Genomic DNA, 17,464 nt, shown 5'->3' with positions numbered 1-17,464 from the left:
GTGTTTCAGTGCATGAGGCCATGGTCTGGCTGCAGGATGGTCTGGGTTGGGTTGGGCTGGCCTTTCTGGCCTCAGGCAAGCCTGAACCCCACTGTCTCTATTGGGTTTTAAATTTTTTTCTGGCTGTTTTTCTGAGTCCAATCATCTGACCCAGCAGAACCATCTCTGCAGTCAGAAGAAATAATGGGCAAATATAATTAGCAATGTCAGGCCCAGGCAGTCAAACAGCAGTTGGATGGGTGCAGATGGCTCCTTTGGCTTGAGGCCATCTGCTGCTCTTGAAGGAGCAAATTGGAGACTGAATTGAGTCTCTCTTAAATAAACTTCTGAGTGAAGATTAATTTATTTCCAGTGCAATGAACAACACCACATTGTTCATAAAGAAAAGGATATCAACAAGATATTGACTGTCACCTTCAGGTTTAGGCACAGCTTCATTCTGTTTCTAAAAACAATTTTTTTTACTTTAAGCAGGGTCTTAGCTGTGCTCTGTAAATGCGGTGGAATCCCAAAGTGGACCTGTCGGGATAAACCCGGCTTAACACCAGTTTGGTAAAGAAACTAAAATGGCCTGGCTAGCACGAGCTGCTGCCCCTCCCTGGGGTGACACGCCAGTTACCACGCAGCTCTGTGCTTCATCCTGCCCGTGGGCTCTGTGGGCCGATGCCCAGAGGGCGTCAGCCAGAGCACCCCCGGTGCGGGCAGGAGGCTTCTTAATTGCCGACGAGCCTGCTGTGAATCCGGGCTGGAGTAGGGCAGCGGACCTGGCTCCGTGCTCTCAGCTCGGCGCTGATCGGAGCTGGTACCGAAAATCTCTCTGCCAGGGCTGGCCGCGCCCCGTGGGTGCCTCCCGCGGCCGAGGGAAGGTCAGCGATTCCCGGCGGCGACGGCAGGGGCCCCCGGGCTCTGCGAAGACGGGGGGCTCTATGGCGGGGGACAGAGATGGGGAGGGGGAGGTGGGGAGGGACCAGCGGTTTTGCGGAGAGTCCGGCGGGCTCTGCCGGCCTGGGGGACGCTCCCACCGCCTCCCCGCCCCCGGGCGGGACCGGCCTCTCCCCGCTCCCCGCCCGCCTCCTCCCCCAGGCGGGGAACCCTGCGAGTGGCGGCGAGGAGCAGCGAGCCCCGCTGTCCTGCGGGGCCGGAGCGGGCCGGGCAGTGCCGAACCGGGCCGGGCGGTCCCGGCGAGGCGGACGCTGCCCGCCGTGCTGAGCGGGACGGGCGCTGTCCGCGGTGCTTCAGGGGCGGCCCGGCCAAGGAACCCCCGAGCGCCCCGGCCATGGGGGCCCGCGCCGCCGGCCCGGGGGGGGACGGCTACAACGAGGCACTGCTGCACAAGGTGGGGATGGGGATGGGGGCACCCGGGGGGGGCTGCAGAGGGGGGAGAAGGGGCAGGGCTCCTGCTTGAACTTTCCGACACATTCCGTCCCTCTGCCTCCCTCTCTCCTCCTCTCCCGATGGGGTCCGTCTCTCACCCTGGTGCGGCGGTGGGGGTGCGGCGGCAGCTCTCTCCCCTACTGTGGGGATGGGCAGCCTGCGGGGATTGGCCCCGGTCCCAGCCACATCCTGGCTGATGGTAGGCAGGGGGGTGGCAGGATTCGGCGTGTTTGGGAAGCCAGGACTGCTGGAACGGGGCCAGCCCCGCGGCACAGCCCGCAGCCGCCCATCAGCCGCTCCCGATGTCCTGTGCAGGCTCAGGGCGGGCCGGGGGCAGCTGAACCCCGGGGCTCTGTTTGCCAGAAGCAGATTAATGAGCTGGGACTTCCCTGCCGTGAAATAGCCGTTGTCCCAGAAATGTCCATTCCTGCCCTTCTTGCTTTGAAATCCCTTTTGCAGTGTTCCTGGGACTGTGTTTTTTAACTCCTGGGACTGTGTTTGGTAACTGCAATGGCACGGAGGGTGGTCAGGGTTGGTGGTGTCCCTGCAAGGCGTGGGGTTCTCGAGCTTTGCTGTGGGGACAGCAGCAGCAGGGATTTTGCTCTCTGCAGTCAGGTGCTGCCCTGCAACTCCCGGAGTGATGGAGGAGATGCTGATTTATCACAGATCCACCCATCATTCCTTCCTGCTGTCCTCACACTGCTTTCCTGCAGTCCCCAGTGACTGTGCAGGAACTGGCACCCTCGGGAAAATCAGGGATGGGACAAGACAGGAGAAGGGCTGGTGTTCTATGGATCCCCCTTCACAAATCTCAGTCTGTTCTGTATCCTGCTGTACTCAGGGCAAGGTGCCCAGCCCTTGATTAGTAGAAAAATACCAATTGCTAACAGCTCTCATTTCTGTTGTACATGGAATACATAGAACATGCCCCCAGGGATGACTTGAGAAATTTTGATTCTTTGCAAAGCCTTAACTCTCTCTTCTCCAGGAAGCAGCTGCAGCAGTTAAGGAATTACATTGGTGGAAATGAGGCTCTGGGTACAAGACCTGCCCAGGCAAATAACCATTCCAGTCCCATGTTCCCTGCTGTTTCTCTTGGTATTTTTGTACCTCTCCTGGCTGGGCTGCTTGTCTTGCAGAAACAAGGCTGCTCTCACTCCAGGGAAGTGAGGCAGCAAATACCTCACTAGATCTTGTGTCTGAGCAAGCAATCACATTTCAGATGTGTTGAAAAACCTCAAGAGAGCTTTGCAGTTTGGAGACAAGGATTAAATGATTTCTGGTTGGTGGCTAAACCCAGGCGCAGGGAGGAAATGGGCCAGGAGCTAACCAGTGCAGGAACAGTAGAGGTTTATTCTGGGCTGTTCCAGAAAAGTTTTGCTTGATACAAAATGATGAATTCTGCTCTCAGGTGGTTTGACCCATTGCCAAATCATTCTTCCTCCTCTGTGATTCCTGGATCCATTTAGCTGGAGCAAGACCCAAAGGCAGAGGGATGTGTTCCTTGTCTGTGGTTGATCCAAGGTGTTAACAGGGGGTTGCAAACAGGGATCCCCTGAATGATCTGAGCCAGGTTTTGTTTGATGCACAGCCCTAGAGCTCATGTCTGCAGGGCTGAGACACAGCCTCTGCCAAGGCAAGGGCCCAGTCAGGCTGGCAGAGCCCTCCAGGCTCTCTCTCAAGCTGGTATAAGTGTTTTGGCCATGGTGAAATAGTGTCTGGGGAGGAGGGGACAACCCTGAACTGTCCCTGTGGCACATAGCAGCTTCTAGCATCATCTACCTCCATCCCTGGAGTACTGCTTGGAGCAGGGGAAAGACAGCACAATTTTATAAAAAGAGCAGGTTAAAAATAAGTCTCAGGGACTGAGAGTCTCAGCCTGAGAGGCCACGAGAGTAGGGTGGTGAGGGGCTGAAAGCAGACATGTCTTAACCCTCAGACCTCTCCCAGTGCTATGTCCCAGTTGAGCTCTGCAGGCAGCTGTGCTGGGGGGCACGTACCCATTTGCCACAATTTGTTGTGATAAAACCTGCTCACCTGGGCACAAACCTGTGGGTTTGGGGCTTCATCAGCTCCCCAAGAGCAACACCAGAGCCTGTGGAAGGCACTTCTCCCTTCCCTGCATCTCCTGACCGGGGTTTTACCCTGTCAGGCTTCCATTAGCTATATTTAGCTCAGGCCCAGGTTCTGCATGTTAAATCTTGAAAATGAGCCAAGAAGGCAACCTCAGCCCACATGCACTGTCCCAGATCTCCTCTCATTTGGCTGGCACTGGAATTGCACCCATTGCCTCCCTGTGCTGCCTTGTCAGCCATGCAAAACCTCTCTTCCCTCAGCAGGTTAGACTAAATATCTCTTTTCCTTGCAAGTATGGGAAGTTTGAAATATTTTGCCTTGTCCCTGCAGCCCATGCCAAGTCAGCAATGATTTTGACTGGAAGTGATCCGTTTACATTAGAATTAGCCCCAAAACTAACTCAAGGTGTAGGGAGGGACATTTGCTCTTCCCCTAAGGCAGAGCAGGCAGACAAGTCTTTTCAGGAGGCTGTTACAAGGTGTGCCTGTTTTTTTTCTGGGACTGTGGGGTGGTGGAGAATTCAGGTTACCTCTGGCAAAGCACTCTTCCATCCCCACACCACCAGGCAGAGAGGATCAGCAACACCAAAAGGAATCTTGCAACATTTTACTTAAGCTTCCCTTGAAAAACCAAAAAGCAAACAAACACACCCCCCCCTAAAAAACCCCAAAAAAACCAAAAAATAAAATCAAAAAAACCACACCCAACCGTCAAAAAGAAAAAAACAAACCCCAAAACAACAACAACAACAACAACAACAAAAGCCACCTGGGAAAACCTGGGGGGATGGGAAGGTGTGGAGGAGGTCTCTCTGTGGCTGAGGATGGGGAAGAGTCAGGACAGCTATGGAACTTCATCTCTGGGAGACTTTTTACTATCATGACTCAGTCATGTCCAGACTGAGATTTCAGGGGCTAACAAGCCACATCTTCCCTACAGTGGGCTTTTTGTTCTTGTTTTTTTTTTATTTGGTGACCAGGAAGGCCACAGTTATTTATACTGTTCTGTCCCTCCACAGAGCCCATGAGCTTTTCCTAAAGTCATTAGGAATATCTCTTGGCTGCTCCAGGCCAAATTTTGCTGTTATTATTGAGTCATGAAGCAATTAATGAGTTGTCTCTATTATGAATCCCATTTAAATTATTAATAGAGGAGTCTGCCTTTTATACATGTTCTCTGTAAACCCTGGGCTCTGGAGGCTTTCTGGTGCTCATTCCAACCAGCTCTTCTCCCTCCATAATTAATGCTGTTCTCTGCATTAACTGCTCCTAAAGACAGCACTGCAGGGTGCACCCAGTCTTGTTGCACATCCCAGCATCAGTATTTCACCTGGAAATAGCATGTAACACCAAATTATACAGCACTGAGGTGCGGGAGCCCCATGGTAATGAATTCTTGGAGTGCTTTCCTATCCACCTGCTCCTGGGCATACCCTTCTCTCTGCCCAGGGAAGAGTTCTGGGCCCTAGGGAAGAGCCAAGGGAGGGGGCTGGGCAGGGAAATTTTCCCCAGGAAAGGAGTGAACCACTTCTTCTGGCCCAGAGATTTCTGCTTCCCAACATTCCCCCAGTGCAAGCTCCCTGCTCACAAGCCTGCTCTGAATGTACAAGTGACCTGCAAAGAGCCCAGGCAGGGGGGAGAGAGAAATCTCTGGCTGCAGATCTGGGCACAGGTTGCTGCCTTTCAGCACACAGGCCTGTGCAGCAGCCTGCATCTGGCAGAAGTGCAGGGCTCCCTCGTGCCAACAGCTCTGCTCAGCAGGTCAGCTTTTCCCAGGACAGGTTCAGTGTTTGGGATGTGCTCTCCAAGGGAAAGTGCTGATTCACTGGGGCAAGCACTCACTGAAGTGTATCAGCATGAGCAGGCTCCAGGCAGGTTATGGAGTGGTGCTTTATGCAAGGCAGGATGCTGATTTCCTGACAGTCCACATCCCTGAGTGGTTCATGGTTCTCAAGCTCCTTGGCTTTTGGTTTCAGCCCACTTCTTTGGGATCTGTGGGGTGCAGGAACCATGGCATCAGGTGCTGTGAAGCTCTCATGGCCTCCCAGTGTATGGAATCAGGTCTTGATTTGCTGGAGCTGTTCAGGCATTTGATTAAACTGATTTGATTCCTTCACATTCATCCTCTGTTTCACAAGGGCAAGTGCAGTGCCTGAAGTAGTGCTAGGATTGGTCTCACCCCAGGGCACTTTGGGACAGGAGAGGGATAGGACCAGATGTGCACAGCAGCTCCCCTGCATATTGGGGAGGTACTGAAGCACCTTCAGGCTGGAGACAAAGGACTGAGGTGTTGCAGGAAGGAACAAGGCTGCTGGAGCTGCACAAACACAAACCAAGCAGGGGTAAAACAGATGCAGCCAAGTGTAGCAGAGGTGGATGCAGAGGGTGGGGAGGTTTAATCCCAGCACCTCACTGCCTCATCCCTGCAGCCTCAGGGGTGACAGGGTACCAGTAACAGAGGGGACACTCCATGTTTGCCAGAACTGCATCTTTAGGAACACTCCTGTCCTGAAAGACAAAGCCCAAAACGCTTCTAAGCCTGAAGGTTGGCAGCAGAGTGTTTATTTTAATTTGTGTCCTGCAAAAGGGTTGAAAGTGTCTCAGTTTCCTGAAAGGATGGGAATGTTTGCCAGTGGCTCTGTGAACAAAACCCAGATACCAGCAGAGGGAAGGGAGGAGTTCTGTTTGCACTGCCAGTCTCCCTTAGGTCAGGGATTTTGAGGGACACAGGTAGGAGCAGAAGGGAAGATGAGCTCCCTAAGGGTACCAGGGTCATGTCTGGCAGTGTGGGAGCTGCTTAAGAGGTGACAGCTCTGACACCAGCACAGCTCCCTTGACCCTTCCGTTCAGGGATAGGAGCAGTCTGGGGTTTCCCATGGAGGCTGGAGAGGCAGAGTGACTCCGTGATTTCAAACCCATCACTTTGCCAGGAGGGAGTGCTGTGGGTCCATGACATTAGGCAGGACAAAGCACCCAGTGACTCAGCAAGGTTGTGTGGCTGTGGCAGCAGCTGTGTGCAGCAGCTGCAGGAGATGGTCTCTTTACTAAACAGTTTTGGACTTAATCCAGTCACTCCAAGTCCTCCCAAAGAGGTTTTCCAACAGGACTGTGTGAGCAAAGGTTGCTTCTGCCCGGCAGCTTCCTGAGCTGGGGTAGGAGCTTCTCTCCTGCTCACTCTCCATGACAGGCTGTGCTTTACTTTCCCTCCCATTTCTCCTCTCTTGGACAGGGTGCAGTGGGTTTCAGGCCTGAAGCTCATCCTAACAAACATTTCATTAATTACAGAGATGGGCAAAGGGGTGGAAGTTCCTCTCTGGGCAAGTGGCAGAACCAAATGTGAGAGATCCAGGGGCTGGGTGGGTCCCTCTTGATCCTGCTGCATTTGCTGCCCCATTCCCCCAGCACACCTACCCAAATATCTGGCTCCCAGCTCCCCCATCACCTGCACCTGCACTGATGCCTCTTTATCTGGTCTTTACAGACAATCCTGGTTGGAGACAGTGGCGTGGGGAAGACATCACTGCTGGTCCAGTTTGACCAGGGCAAGTTTATTCCTGGCTCCTTCTCTGCCACCGTGGGCATTGGGTTTATGGTAAGAGCCCAGTCTCTGGTCCCTGGGCTCAGGGCACTCACCCTTGGGGAGCAGCTTTATTTGGGGAATCAGAATTTATGAATCTGTGGTCAGCACAAAGAATTGGATACTTTGCTTTGGTGCTGCTGGATGAGGAGTTTGGTTTGGCTCTGTGCTTCTTGGCATGCTTTGAACTGCTGGGAGGTATGAAGGATGGGTAAAGCTCCATATTCCAAATCTCTTGGTGGGGCCATGTCTGAGTGCAGCCTTATGCTTCACACACAGAAAGCTGCCTTTGGAGCTGCCCTGCTTTGCCAGGGAGATGCCAGCCTGTGTCCTGCTGTGTCCAGCCCGGGGCCCTGGCGAAAAGTCTGGCAGATGGTGACAGTGCCAGGAAAAGCACTTGGCTGCCATCCAGAGCTATTTGCAGAGCTGCCGTGGGGTCTCAAGTGGCTCTGATATGTGTGTCCCCTCTCCTGGGGAAGCTCAGGACAGGGACAGTGCTTGGGACCTTACTCCAGAGAGACTGTCATCCCTTCAGCATTGTGACAAAGCTGGAACTCAGCAAGGGGCTGGTACCTATGGGGATGAGATTACCCACAGGAATTTTCTTTTTAGTCCAGGCAAAGGAAGCAGGAAATTGTGGCACCAGTGGGGATGGTCTGGGGCCAAGCAGCCCAGGGGACCAGCAGCCATGGGTGCCCCTGCTGAGGAGCCTGAGCCGTGGGCAGGCAGAGTAGGCTCAGCCACACCACTGATCTCCGCCAGCTTCCGCTGCCTCGTTTCTCTGGCAGCAAATGCCAGTGTGTGAAAGTGATGCTCCGCCAGGCGTTTTTGCTGCCCAGCACAGTTTTCCATATCCTTCCAGCCCCCTCCCCATCTTGCTGCAGAGAAGCTCAGCCACTTCCAGGAGCTTCAAGCATCCAGGCTCCAGCTCTGGGCACTTTCCTGGCCAAAGAGCACATATAAACTATAAATCCCCCGGCTGGGTCTGAGCGCAGTTACAGGACTGGAAATACAGGTTCTATTTCCCCGGGGGGCAGAGGAGGGCTTGGCTGGTGCAGGAGGTGGATGCCATTCCAGAGGACATCTCTGCCACTGGACCTCCTGCGGCCACGCATGGCCTTCACCTGGAGAGCAGAGAGGGGCACAGCACTGGAGCCCTGCACCCCCTGAATCCCAGTGGTGTGAACAGGGATGGGGGCTGCCCTGAGGTTAGCCCTGATTGGGAGAGATGAGATGAGATGACATATTCCAGGGAAAATAGATCAGGAAGGGCTCAAGGCTCCTATACACAAAGCGGCGCCTGTAAGGCTGAAGACCTTGACCAGCTGTAGTGCATGGACTTCAATGAGGTTTTACGGGATGGGGTTTTGGGTAACACAACATCCCTCTCCAGGGAATTCTCCCACATTCCCATGCTTGGGCTTTTCCTAAATGAAATGCAGTATGAGCTGGGCCCCAATGGCTGGTGTAGGATGCAGGGGGCTGCGAGCAGCCAGGGGGAGCGGGAGGCCTGGCAGCCATCCCGGGTGAAAGGCAGGCGCCGGGGAACCGGCTCGGCACAGCTCGCGGCTTCCGGCTAACGGCTCCTGCTCCGCTTCCCTCCCGGCTCCCGGCTCCACGGTGCTCACCCGGGGCCCAGTTCAGCACCGCTGGGGCTGCAGCTGATGGGGCAAACCCCCCATCCTGGGGTGGACTGGTGGGGTAGTAGTGGGAGCTGCCGTCCCCTGCCGTCCCCATCCCGGCGTGGCAGGGTGGGATTTGGTAGCACCGGGGTCTCCATCCCCACACTCTGTGAGGGACGGGGTGACTGTTCATTTGCGGGGTGAGCAGTTTCTCCTCTACCCACCCCCGGTCCGGAGGGACGTGCCGGGGCTCTGCCCGCTGTCCCGTGCAGCCAAGCCGGTAGCAAACCCCAGCACGGAGGGGTCCCCGCTGCGGGGGTGCAGTGCGACAGGTTCCCACTCTTCAGCCTCTTCCTCCTCATCCCGTGCCCGGGCTGGGCAGGGAGGCGGCCGGGGCACGGCCTCGGGGGTGGCATCGGCCGGGGAGGAGGAGGAAGAGGAGGAGGAAGGCGGGTGGGGCCGCAGCTCCTGCAGGTCCCGCGGCGCCGGGACTCGGCGGCTCCCCTCGGACGCAGCATGGGCGGCCCCGATGGGGCGGCGGGGAGCGAGACCCCGGAGGGGAGCGGGGATCCCCTGAAGAGCAGCGGGGATCCCCCGGCGCTGCCCCGGGATTACGAACTGTCCGGCAAGGTGGGAGGCGGCGCGGGGTGAGCAGGGATGGACCCTCCGAGCTCTGCCAGAGGGGAAAGTTTGGGTTCCCCCCCCCGGCTTGCGGGAGACCAGGAGGGGCTTAGGAAGGGTCCCGAGGGCCGCCCGCTTCCTCCGCTGCTGCGATCGCGCCCAGGCAGCGGCCGAGAAACGGGGAAGAAGGCGAAGGAGGCGGCCGCCCCAGCTGATCCCCCCAGCCCTTCTCTGCCCCGAGAGTCCCCCGATGCAGCAGGGGCCGGGATTGGGGTTTTCCTACCCGGGAGGTGGAGATGGGGGCGTCCCTGCCCGGCAGTGGCAATAGGAGGGACCAGCTGCAGGAGCAGGACTTTGAGGGGCTCCCGGGGTAAGAGGAGCATAGCCGCACTCTGTCCCCTGAGAGCCCGTCAGACCTTTTCCAGGGCAAGGGGCTCCTGCCAGCCCAGCAACAGTGCCCCCCATGGCACAGGGCAGGGGGAGCAGGACCCCATCCAGGCCACCACAGTACCCCAAGGGCTCCAAGGTGGGAACAGCATTTCAGCCCTGGATCCAGCCCAGGGCCCCCTTCACTTGCACCGCAGCATGCCACTTGTAAATGTCTCTGCACCCCTGCCAGGCCTTGGGGCAGGGGGGAGCCCTCCTTCCTGAGTGCCCCCCTCTTCCCCACCCCAGCCCAGGCAAGGGTTGCCCCAGGAATCACCTTCCTCATCTGAGCAGCTCAGGGGAGGCACAGGACTGATGAACCTTTTACCCCCAAAATTTAATATATAGCCCCAGGCTGAACCCAGCACTGATGGTGTCAGCCCCAACACCCCCTGCTGCCTCACTGAGTCTGTTCCAAAGTGGTGCTGCACGCTGCCACCTTCTCTAAACTGCTTTTATTCCTTTGCCTTTATCCTCCCCTCTCTGACTCCTCCTCATAGAGGGCAATTTCCATGTTCGAGGGAGAAAACCAGTTTTCAGCTTGGTCTAGAGTGAGGTGGAGGCAGAACTGAGCAGTGTTCCCAGCTCCCCACAAGTCCTGGGGAAGGATTTGACCAGCAAAGTGGTAGAAGGAAGCAGAGCATTTCCAGCCACCAGCTTTGGTATTTGCTGTGCCAGCCCTGGAGAAGGTGGCCACGGCCCGCTGTGTTTGCCTGCCCCAGAGGCAGCAGGGCTGCAGAGATTTACTTTGCAAGCTCCAGCATCCTGTCAGGTGGGCATGCAGGGATGAACCTTCCTGCTGAAGTCCTGCTCACTGCTATTTTTCATAAGGGTGAAAAATGATGCAGTCAGGTTAATGATTGCTGTGCAGGAACAGGTTGCTGCAGGTAGGCAGAAAGAACACAGCATCGGGAAAGGCTGTGCTTATGGAGTCCAGCGTTGGTCTCGGCTGCTCCCTGCCTGAGTCTGGCAGTGCTGGAGTGGCTGGAGAGCCTGGGCTGATCCTGTTTGCTTAGCAGGAGGGGAAAGGCACCATGTTTGCTTTGGTGTCTGCAGCAGGCACCAACAGGGAGAGAGTCCCGGACATGCAGGGTTTGCCCAAGCCAGGCATCAGCCCTTGGGCTGGGCACACCTGGGTCAGGGGCAAAGCGTGGGAGCTGGCTCCACGTATTTGGGTGCTGTGGCTGGTTCTCTAGGAGCCTGCTGGGCTGGGAGATGGCCAGGGCCTGGCTCTTCTTGCTGCAGTACTTGCTTTCACACCAGCTCTCCTGCTTTTTCACGGCTGGGGGCTGCCCTGCTGCCCTGGGGCACTGCTTGGCCGCACCCTCAGGGGTCCCACCCACACCCAGCTCCCAGGGGGCTTTCCAGACCCACCAGGACCAGCCCTAGGGAGAGAAACGAAGGGAGAGAAGGAACAGGGGAGGGCTCAGCACCAGTCAGGGGTGCTGCTCCCTCCCTGTCCTGCTGACATCTCTCCCTGCGCCCATCTTGCAGGTGATGTTACTTGGAGACTCGGGCGTGGGGAAAACCTGCTTCCTGCTCCAGTTCAAAGACGGGGCCTTTCTCTCCGGGACGTTCATAGCCACCGTGGGCATAGATTTCCGGGTGAGACCACCACAGCTGCCAGCCCCTCGCCCCTCTCCACCTGCACCTTGGCCAGGACAGGGTGCTGGGCAGGGAGAATGGGGGTTTCCAGCTTCTGTACCCCCAGTTATCTCCCAACCAGCTGCAGGTGCTTGCTGGAACCTTTCCATGCCTCTCTGGGAGAGCAGTAACAGACAGAAGAGCCCACTGGTACTGTTGCTTCTTACCTTTAAATCAGCAAACACTCTAGGTTTAGCCCATCCCAGCTGTGTTCATGGTGTGGGGGTGTGTGCTGGGCAGCCAGTGCACTCCACCACGCAGGCCAAAACCAACATCTGGGGGGGGACAAACACTGGTTGCTGTAATTTCATGCCTTGAAAGGGCTGAAATGGGCTGCTGAGAAGTCGTTAGGGTTACCAGATTCTGTTTAAACACCCACACTGCTGTCTGCTCACCAAATTTCAGCTGCAGGGTCTCTCTAAGAGTGTCCAGGGAGGCACAGCTGTTTGCAGCACAGGGCAGAGCAGGAAGGAAGTCACGGGGGTGTCCCCAGGCAGAGCTCTGCCCACAGCAACTGACACGTGTCAAGTGCGGTCAGTGCTTCCTCTGCCCCCGCAGCTGCAGCTGCTCCTGTTTTCTGCCACTTTTGCTGCCTTAGCTGTCTTTGGACTTTGGTGAAACTGGGGGCTTGGTGATCAGGGGCTGGGAGAGAGGGATGGCAGTAGGTTTGGTTTGAAGGGGCCACGAGGCCTGTCCTTATGATAAAGTCATGAAAGAAGGAAAATCTGCTGCGTCCCACTGCTGGGCTCCATGCTGGTCTCCCCAGAGGTGTTGCCAGCCCATAGGTGCCTGCTCTGCCTCATGCAAGCATCCCCTTCAGCAGCTCATGGCTCACTGCTCTAGGTAATCTCCAGAGTCTCCTAGGGCATGTTTTTGTTTTATCCAGCCCATTTACTCAAAGGCTGTCATCACCACATGGGCTGAATTTCCATTTCAAACAATTCCAGGCAACCAAATTATTTATAGGGGTCTTCTCTTTCCAGACTCCAAGTATGATTCTTTAAGAGTCTTAAAATAGCTTTTTAGTAGTTTTTGCTTTTCTTTTTTTGGGCCTCTGGAGAGAAGCCCTTGTGCTTCTGAGATGAGAACAGCGACTGCTTAAGCCTCAATATCTGCCTTCCCAGCTCAGTTGGAAATGCCTCTTTCCTTTCCCAGTCGCAGCCCAGCCAGGCTGCAAACTATCCTGACCCAAGAGATTTCCTCCTGCCATGCTGGATACAGCTGTGTGCTACATGCAGCCCCTCCAGCTCAGTGTTTTCTACCTCCTTTAAGAACCAAGCAAGGCTCCACCAGCAAGAAAACCTGAGAAGGACATCCAGCATCACCCAGTGCATATGCCCAGGCAGTTTGTAGCATCCAAAGCCCTTAAATTACTGCAAACAGGCTAAATTTTTAGTGCAGCAGTGGTTCCTGAGCACATGGAGCTGAAGAGTCCTATCAAAAAGATCAGGGCTTTTTGGTAAGCAAGCGTAAAAGCACACTAACCTGTTATTAATAAATGCAAAAATACGTGTGGTTCATCCATGCCTCCCCACTTCCGTAGCTCTGCCAACTTCCCAGGGGCTGCTGCAATCCCAGAGTTTCCCAGCAGGAGCCAGAGCAGGTTGGTGTTCCTGGGATTGCTGGACAGCCAAGGTCATTAACTGACTCGTTAGGGCACTTAGGAGCCAAGGACAGGGACTCTGGCTGTAGGACGTGAACGAGGCACTAGATCCAAGGCAGACTGGGATCTTGCTGTCTCCTCTCTACTGATTCTGCTCTTCACTCTGCCTTGAGGGGTTGCTGCTCTGGGATGTCCCTGTAGCTGCCAAGCAATCAGGATCACAGTTTGTAGCAATGAGGCTTCGATGTTCAACCCCACAGGCAGCCTTGCTTCTTTCCACTGGCCCAGGGAGAGCAGCTGAGGGGCTGTGGAATGCCAGCTCAGTGCCAGGGCTGGCTGGCACATGCACCAGCACATGAATTGGGCTGATAAACCTGCTCTTCTTGTCTTCTGCAGAACAAAGTGGTGGCTGTGGATGGTGTGAAGGTGAAGTTGCAGGTGAGCTTTGGGAGGGGGGAAGAAATTTCCAGATGGAAACCCACCTCAGGCTGAGCGTGGTGATACAGCCGGGCTGGGAGCCACAGGAGCAGACCCAGCTCGGGAAGATTGCTCTCCCTGCTCTCACCAAGGCAGTTTCTCGGCAGATCTGGGACACAGCAGGACAGGAGCGTTTCCGCAGTGTCACTCACGCCTACTACCGGGATGCCCAAGGTGAGTTTGGGGTCCAGCAGGGATGGGGAGACCATCCAGAGCATATTCCTGCAGTGAAGCAATGCCTCTGCCTCTTCTCCTCCAGCCCTGCTCCTGCTCTACGATATCACCAGCAAGATGTCCTTCGACAACATCCGTGTGAGTCCCACTATGGCTTGGGGGTGTTTCTCCCCAGGGCCTGGGAGCGTGGGTGCCCTGCTTGGCTGGCTGGGTGTTTGGAGCAGTTGGGAGCCTGCTTTACCTGTAAGCACTGGCTGTTCTGGCCAGACCCAGCCAGCTGGGAGCTCATCCCAGGGCACCTGGCTGGGTGCTGCATGGCTGGGTGAGTTTTGTTTAAGGACACAGTGAATGCCTGAAGGAGAAAACACGTTTTGGGAAGGATGTGAACTACGGCTTGGGCTGTAGCCAGGAGACAGGGCGTTTTCTTCAGGACTGCTCATCTGTGATGCTGGAATAATTCCTGTGCCAAGAAAAGTCATTATCCCTGTCCTTGTGGAAGAGAGATGGGGGTGCTGAGGGGATGCGAGGTCTGAGAGGGAAGGTGGGGCGACTGAGGGGTGGGGGGCTGAGTTGGGAGGGACAGGAGTACCCCTCAACCCGACACAGTCCTGCTGCCCTACAGGCCTGGCTGACGGAGATCCATGAGTATGCCCAGAAGGATGTGGTCATCATGTTGCTGGGCAATAAGGTGCGTGCAGGGTCCCCATCCACCCTGGGGTTTGCTGTGCTGTGCCGTGTCCTTACCATTCCCATGGCTGTGCAGGGATGGGGCTCTGCCTGCACCCTTCGCCAGGCTCTGCTTTTTTCTGGGCCCAGCCAGCCCGGAGGTGATCCCAGGGGTTTGGGGGGTCGGGGAGGGCAGTATTCCCGGTAGCCACCGGGTGGCAGCACGAGCCTGAGGTTCCGGGTACGGGATGCTCCTCGAATGGGATGCTTTGGTATGGGATGCCCACCCAGGCCTGGATGCACCCCTGGACTTCAGGTAACCCCAAGCTCTAGAGGCCCCAGATTCTCTCCAGGAGCCATAGATGCTGCTGGGTGCCCAGTGCCCAACTGGATTTCCCCTTGGGACTGGATGTCCCCTAGATCCTGGATGATGCTGGGTACTTGATGCCCAGCAGGGTACCAGAGCCTCCCTGGGTCCTGGATGCTCTCAGGTACTGTCCCAGGCCCTCAGTGTCCCCAGGTCTCAGGTTCCCCCTGATATCCTCAATGCCACCAGGTCCCAGATGCTCCACAGATACCAGATTCTCTGGGCAGTGGATACTTCTGGATCCATGCTGCCCCTCGTTCCTGTCGGCCCCCTTAACACCCCACTGCAGGTTTGCCAGATGCCCCAGGGTGCCAGCTGCCCTGGTGTGTGGTGACATTTTCCTTCCTTGGCAGGCTGATGTGAGCAGCGAGAGAGCTGTGAGGACAGAGGATGGAGCATCACTGGCCAGGGTGAGTTGTGCCACGATCTAACCCAACTTAAGCCGCCCCAGACAATTTCACATCACTCAGGGTTCCCATGCAGCCGTTTCATCCCCTCTGAGTGCCCAGACCTGCCTGGCTCTTGCAGGGGCAGCACAGCAGTCACTTGCATGCAAAACCTGGGGCAAGGCAGGGAGGGGATGACCCTCCAGCCTTGTCCAGGGTACAGGGATGATTCAGAGGGCCAGGAGGGCATCTTGGGGATAGCCACTGATGGGGTCGTGCTGCTCTTGCAGGAGTACGGAGTGCCTTTCATGGAGACGAGTGCCAAGACAGGCATGAACGTGGAGCTGGCCTTCCTGGCCATTGCCAAGTGAGTACCTGGGGCCAGGGCACTGACAAGGAAGGGTCCCCTGTAGCCCCACCACCTCCCACACACCAGCACAGTGTGGGAGGGGGTAATACAGCCTTACCACTCTAGGGAGCTGAAGCAGCGCGCGGTGCAGCCGATGGATGAGCCCCACTTCCAGATCCATGATTACATCGAGTCACAGAAGAAGAAATCCAGCTGCTGTGCCTTCTCCTGAGAGTGGCCCAGAGGAGCTGGCAGGCCTTGGAGCCCAGGTGTGAAGCAGAGCGGGGCCCCATCCTGCCCTCAAGCACCGGAGGGAACCAAGCTCTGACAAGCCAAGGTGGATGGCACAGTACAGTAGAGCAGAGTGCATGAAGAGAGCCCTTGTCCTGGTGCCAGGATTCAGATCCTGCTGCCCTGCAGAGCAATGACCTCTGTGCCATCGTGGGAATCACTATGGTGTGGTGACTGCCAGCCTGGCCAGCAAGCCATGGTGATCCATCACCTCCACCACATGAGAAGGGTGCAGGGCACAGCCACACACCTCAATGAGGGACCCTTGGAGCAGCTGGAGGAGCTGTGCCATGGATGGGGCCCCTTGCAGCCCCCAGTCCTGTCCTCCCTTGCAGCGATTCTTGCTCACAGTGCTGTTATTCTCCAACTGGAAGGACTTGGTCCAGCCCCCATGTCCCTGGTTCTGCCAGGCTCTGGCTTCCCTCCAAGGAACCTCAGCTGTGTCGCCCCAGGCTGCCCCACACCCCAATGCCCATGCTCGGCTGTGGCTCCTCATTTCTGCAGTTGCTGCCAATGGCTTTTATCCTCCTGCCACCAAAAATGCAATGATATCCCTATTGTATCCTGATTCTGCTCAAGGGAAGGGCTGGGATGGGGAAGGGTCCAGCCAAACCTGCTCCCTGCCCACACAGCTGGTGTGAGAAATAAAATTCCCCTGGGAGCATCCCAGCAATGCCTGGGGCACTTCTGGTACACACAACAATTTGGAAAAACTTTGCTTCCCCCATGCTGTAGCCACAGAAATTAGAGATCTTTTTTTTTTTTAAACAAGAAAAGGCTTTATTTCAATGCTTCCAGACTGAACCATCTCCAGTCTCATGCAGGAGATGCCCATGATGGCATCACCTGGGGTGATGCTTCAGCCCTGCCACCTCCCAGGCCAGGCTGGGTTTCTCTCCTGTCACTGTCTATGTAATACAACTATGCCTTCCTGCTGCTGGCAAATAGCAGCTGGAACCCATTTTTAGGCATCTTTCAGATGCATGAAAGCCTTCAGCCAGCAAACTGCTCCGTTGGGCACTGGTGGGGCTCAGGGGCATCCCTGGTGCTCAGCCCAGCTCTGTTGCTCCCTCGAGCACACTGTCCGCTCCCCTGAGCAATCAGGTGGTGAGTATTTGGTTGTGTAGCTGAAGCACTGATGCAGAGAGCAGCTGTGGACGGTATGGCACTGCATACAGGAGTCAGGAACTATCCCACACATCTGTCCCCATCAGCATCTTCCCTGGCTCTGCACCTGACTGCTCGTGTCTCACCTGCCCTGGTGCCTCCTTCACCTCTGCTCCGCCCCTGGGTCTCTCTTTGCAAATTTACAGATTAAAGCTGAGTATTTTTTGAGGCTTTGCATCTGTCTGATTGTTTATTGCGTGAGAAATCCCTGCCCTGGGTCTGCGACGTGGGAGGCTGCTGTACACAGGCGCTGCAGAGCAGCCGGCCCGGGGGGGCCCTGGGAGCAGCCATGAGGAGGGGGAAGCACCCACGGCCCCTTCCTCCCTGCCCGGGGGGGCTTTCATTGCACATTTCAGACAGACCAAAGGTGAGAGGGGAAGAGTAAACATGGCCTGTTAAATTAAAACCAACCTCCTCCCCTGCTGTTCTCATGGTGCAGAGTCCAGCATTCCCCAAATAACTCCGTCTTCCCACCAATGGCATTGCTGCTGCCGCTTGGCTGATGTCTGCAAAAAAATGCTGGATGGCTTCAACACAAACAGACGTTGGCTCTTTTCTCTTTCCCCCCCTCCTGCCAGAGCTCCTTTAACTTCACTCCAAGATGCAAAGGGCAGGAGGAGGCAGCTGGGGCGCGACGGTCCTGCC

The 17,464-nt window shown here is 56.2% G+C and overlaps 1 protein-coding gene and 1 long non-coding RNA gene across 5 annotated transcripts; one reads left to right on the top strand and one right to left on the bottom strand.

Moving 5' to 3' along the window:
• Positions 1-1,099: 1,099 nt before the first annotated feature.
• On the top strand, positions 1,100-16,994 carry RAB37 (RAB37, member RAS oncogene family). 3 transcript variants are annotated; one of them, XM_059864338.1, is made up of 10 exons: positions 1,203-1,336; positions 6,931-7,041; positions 11,190-11,300; positions 13,339-13,380; positions 13,527-13,593; positions 13,679-13,731; positions 14,216-14,281; positions 14,980-15,036; positions 15,303-15,379; positions 15,488-16,994. In XM_059864338.1, exons 1-10 carry the CDS (start codon positions 1,277-1,279, stop codon positions 15,591-15,593), a joined length of 750 nt encoding a protein of 249 aa, XP_059720321.1. In that variant the 5' UTR covers positions 1,203-1,276; the 3' UTR covers positions 15,594-16,994. The 3 variants fall into 3 exon arrangements, with proteins under 3 accessions (XP_059720323.1, XP_059720321.1, XP_059720322.1); XM_059864340.1 differs by lacking the exon at positions 11,190-11,300 and having other exon boundaries at positions 1,100-1,336; XM_059864339.1 differs by lacking the exons at positions 1,203-1,336; positions 6,931-7,041 and adding an exon at positions 9,093-9,278.
• On the bottom strand, positions 10,136-11,821 carry LOC132336632 (uncharacterized). 2 transcript variants are annotated; one of them, XR_009488907.1, is made up of 3 exons: positions 11,735-11,821; positions 11,507-11,614; positions 10,136-11,080 (listed from the first exon to the last, which is right to left on the bottom strand). It is a non-coding gene; the product is annotated as an uncharacterized LOC132336632 (long non-coding RNA). The 2 variants fall into 2 exon arrangements; XR_009488906.1 differs by having other exon boundaries at positions 10,136-11,614.
• Positions 16,995-17,464: the final 470 nt, after the last annotated feature.

The sequence above is a fragment of the Haemorhous mexicanus genome, chromosome 20 (genome assembly GCF_027477595.1).
Source record: "Haemorhous mexicanus isolate bHaeMex1 chromosome 20, bHaeMex1.pri, whole genome shotgun sequence".
Taxonomy (NCBI): Eukaryota; Metazoa; Chordata; class Aves; order Passeriformes; family Fringillidae; genus Haemorhous; species Haemorhous mexicanus.
The sequence above is the reverse complement of the archived record's forward strand: the minus strand, read 5'-3'. Positions and strand labels throughout refer to the sequence as shown.

What these genes read in the sequence shown, in the direction of transcription:
- RAB37 (XM_059864338.1), top strand. Translation starts at nt 1,277, where the DNA reads ATGGGGGCCCGCGCCGCCGGCCCGGGGGGGGACGGCTACAACGAGGCA. An exon ending in CCGTGGGCATTGGGTTTATG is followed by an intron (nt 7,042 to 11,189) that starts GTAAGAGCCCAG and finishes CCCATCTTGCAG; the next exon opens with GTGATGTTACTTGGAGACTC. An exon ending in GTGTGAAGGTGAAGTTGCAG is followed by an intron (nt 13,381 to 13,526) that starts GTGAGCTTTGGG and finishes GTTTCTCGGCAG; the next exon opens with ATCTGGGACACAGCAGGACA.